This window comes from Rousettus aegyptiacus, unplaced genomic scaffold (genome assembly GCF_014176215.1).
Source record: "Rousettus aegyptiacus isolate mRouAeg1 unplaced genomic scaffold, mRouAeg1.p scaffold_m13_p_17, whole genome shotgun sequence".
Taxonomy (NCBI): Eukaryota; Metazoa; Chordata; class Mammalia; order Chiroptera; family Pteropodidae; genus Rousettus; species Rousettus aegyptiacus.
The window spans coordinates 45,237,354-45,240,930 of record NW_023416292.1 but is presented as its reverse complement, the minus strand read 5'-3'; the positions used below and the strand labels follow the sequence as shown (position 1 = coordinate 45,240,930).

General features: G+C 34.6%; 1 protein-coding gene across 1 annotated transcript; it reads left to right on the top strand.

Moving 5' to 3' along the window:
* Positions 1-396: 396 nt before the first annotated feature.
* LOC107499729 (olfactory receptor 10T2) lies at positions 397-1,341 on the top strand. Its single transcript, XM_016124200.1, is given in 3 exon segments — positions 397-514; positions 517-851; positions 853-1,341. Coding segments are annotated over 3 exon segments (942 nt in total).
* The last annotated feature ends 2,236 nt before the right edge of the window (positions 1,342-3,577 follow it).

Here is a 3,577-nt window from a genome sequence, read left to right as displayed (position 1 = left end):
TATGTGGGTTAATCTTTTAAAGTCTTAATTTCTTCTTCCATAAAATGATAGAATTAGACAAAACTAGCTCTAAATCCCTTCTTGATTTGACACACTATGTATGAACTTTCCATCAAATAGGAACACAAAGAATAGAAATAACTTTAAAAAATAAAGAAATCTCTTCAGATATCTTTAAATTGAGATATTACTTGTTACTATTTTTCATGCTTCTTGTTTTCCCCCCATCATCACCCCTTTATCTGTGTGCTTAACTTGTATGTTATCCATTTTTACAGACTGTTATCATCGGCTTTGTGCAGAAGCACAAATGGAGGTTGTTTAGGGGCATTTCACATTTGTCACATTCTTTCCGTTCTCAATTTCAGGATGTCTGATTCTGATATCCACTGACCAATGAAGAGACAAAACCAGAGTATGATTACTGAGTTCATCCTTATATGCTTCTCAAAACTAGAAGGTCTCCAAATATTTCTCTTCTTTATTTTCTTATTGGTTTATCTGACCACTCTGATGGCAACACCACCATCATGACTGTCATTTGTCTGCATTGGGGTTTGCGCACCCCCATGTATTTCTTTTTCTTTGTCCTCTCTTGCTGTGAAACCTGCTACACCTTGGTCATTGTACCAAAAATGCTGACCAATCTGCTTTTCACAAGTCCAGCTATTTCTTTTTCTGGGTGTGCTGCCCAGCTCTATTTTTTTGTGGGCTTGACTTGTACCAACTGTTTTCTAATTGCTGTAATGGGTAATGATCACTATGTGGCTATCTGCAACCCTCTCAACTACACACTAATTGTCAACAGAGCCACCCGCCTGCAGTTGGTTCTGGCCTACAGTTTCTGTGGTTTTCCTGATCTCCGTGGTTGTCAACATCCTGATATTTAGTGTACCCTTCTGTGCTTCCAATCTGATTAACCACTTTTTCTGTGACATTTTTCCTGTCATAAAACTGGACTGCACAGACACCAACCTGAAAGAAATGGTAATCTTTTCTCTCAGCATTCTGGTGTTGCTGGTCCCCTTTGTGTTTATCTTTATCTCTTACATCTTCATTGTTTCCACTATCCTTAAGATCTCCTCAGTGGAAGGATAGTATAAGGCCTTCACCACCTGTGCCTCCCACCTCACGGTGGTTATTGTCCACTATGACTGTGCTTCCTTTATCTACTTGAGGCCCACATCTCTATACTCCTCAGATAAAGAACAGCTTGTGGCAGTGACCTATACTGTGATCACTCCACTACTCAATTTCCTTATCTACATACTGAGAAATAAAGAAGTGAAAATGGCTCTGAAAAAGGTTCTCAGTAGACAGTCATTTTCAAAAACTGTATAAACTAGTTGATTGGTCAGGAAAGTGTCCTGGATGAAACTTCAATTCTATGTACAAATTATTTTTGTCCAAAAAAGAAAAAAGGAAACAAAGACTTCAGGTTACCTTGATTCCTTTTACTTGAAAGTCTTTCTTCAAGTTTTCTCAATTTCCAGTGTAGAGATTATACATTGGTCTTCAGAAAGCTGTGTGAAAATGATAAATTTCAAGAACTAAAGCCTTGACATTTTCATGCATTAAAAATGCCAGGTTTCTCAGATAAATGTGACAAATGATGCATTATCTTTCAGAGAATGTACAGCTTGTTAATACTCTTCCTACACGAAAGGAAATAGTGGAGAATATCATTTAAGCTTTGAATGCATGTTAAGCATGTCAGGCCATATATGTGTATACATACATATTTGTATATATATGTGTGTGTGTGTGTGTGTGTGTGTGTGTGTGTAGAGAGAGACACATATAGAGAGAGAAAGGGAAGGTTAAAATATTTATAAAATTAAACTATTTATAGATAAATATGGATAAAGGAGGAATAAATTAAAATTCTAAGAAGCTGATGATAGAAAACATGGACTGGAATCCTAAAGACCTGGTTTTGAAACTTAATTTGGATGATTTTCCAGCTAAATGTCATGGGCTAGGCTTAACCTCTCTTACGGTCTGTCATCACCTAGGCAACATGGGATTCTTACTGTCTCCTTGGTGAGGCATTTTAAGAACTAAATAAGTTAACACACAAAAAGAAATTCCATGCTATCTCATAGAAGACATTAAAAATATGTATTAGTTCCCTTTCACCTGTCTTTTATTTTCCTTTCTTCTTTCTGTAAACTAGAATCGTACTTAATGTGAGATCCTGTATGCAAGTAAGTTGACTCTTCAAGCTTCTGTTAATATACCTGCTACTAAGTGAAAAACATTAAACTAGGTATTAAAGGTAAAGAGTAAAGTAGTCTTTTTTCTTTCCTTTCTCACTATTAGGAGTGATCAAATTTCAGTCATGTTTATAGGTGCATTATTTAGCTGAGTTTATTATGAATTTCGTTAAAGGTGTATTTCAATAAAACAACTAAATTTTATTTGATACTAATTTCATAAAGTTTTATTTCTCATGCTTTCACTTAAGCAATATGTAGTTTAGGAGCTCTTGCTTGGAGTGGGAGGAATAACCTAGATTTATTTTTAAATTAAATTTATTGGAGCGACATTGGTTAATAAAATTGTAAAGGTTTTAAGTTAACAATTCTGTAATAATACATCATCAATATATTGCATCGTGTGTTCACTGCCCAAAGTCAAATCTCCTTCTGTCACCATGTATTTGACCCCCTTTACTACATTCTAACTCCCCCATCCCACTTTTTCCTCTAATAACCACTAAACTGTTGACTTGAATAACCTAAATTTAAAAGTAAGTTGTCTTACATAATTACTGAGCATGCACCAATAACTTAAACTCTATAAATTGGTAATAATTAAAATAGGGTTCTTATAAGGATTAAGTGAGGAAGTGCCTCACAGTGTATCTAGCACGTTACTTCAAAACATAACATGCATGTGGTAAATTTTAAACCTTAACATTGTCATTATATGCAATCTTGAGGGTTAAGAGAAAAGATTAGAATGCAGAACATACAAATAAAAAAGAAAAGAAGCCAGGTTTGATAGAACAAAAAAAAATGCAGAAAAATAGAGTAATAAAGAAGTGATAGCAAGCCTAGTTAAATGTACTTTATATCAACAGTGATTGATTGATTGATTTAATCAGTATTAGAATGTTATTTATTTTTTTAATTTAAATTAGTTTCAAGTATACAGTACATTGATTAGACATCTATATAGTTCATAATATGATCCCCTGATTGCTCCGTCCCTCCCCTGGCCCTCTACCTAGCCATCATATTAATGCTAACTGCATTCCTTATGCTGTGCTCCTCATCCCTGTGACCATCTATCAACTACTAATTTGTACTTCTTTGATCCTTCACTCCATTCTCTTGGCTCCTCCCCTCTGTCTGTCACCAAATTGTCCACCATATTTGTGAGTCTGTTTTTGATTAGTTTGTTCTTTTTGTTCCTTAGATTCCACATATAAGTGAAATCATATCTTTCTCTGTCTAACTTATTTCAATCACCATAATAACCTCTAGGTCCATCCATGCTATTGCAAATGGTAGGATTTCATTTTTTTTAATAGCTGAGTAATTTTTCATTATGTATATGAACCATGACTTCT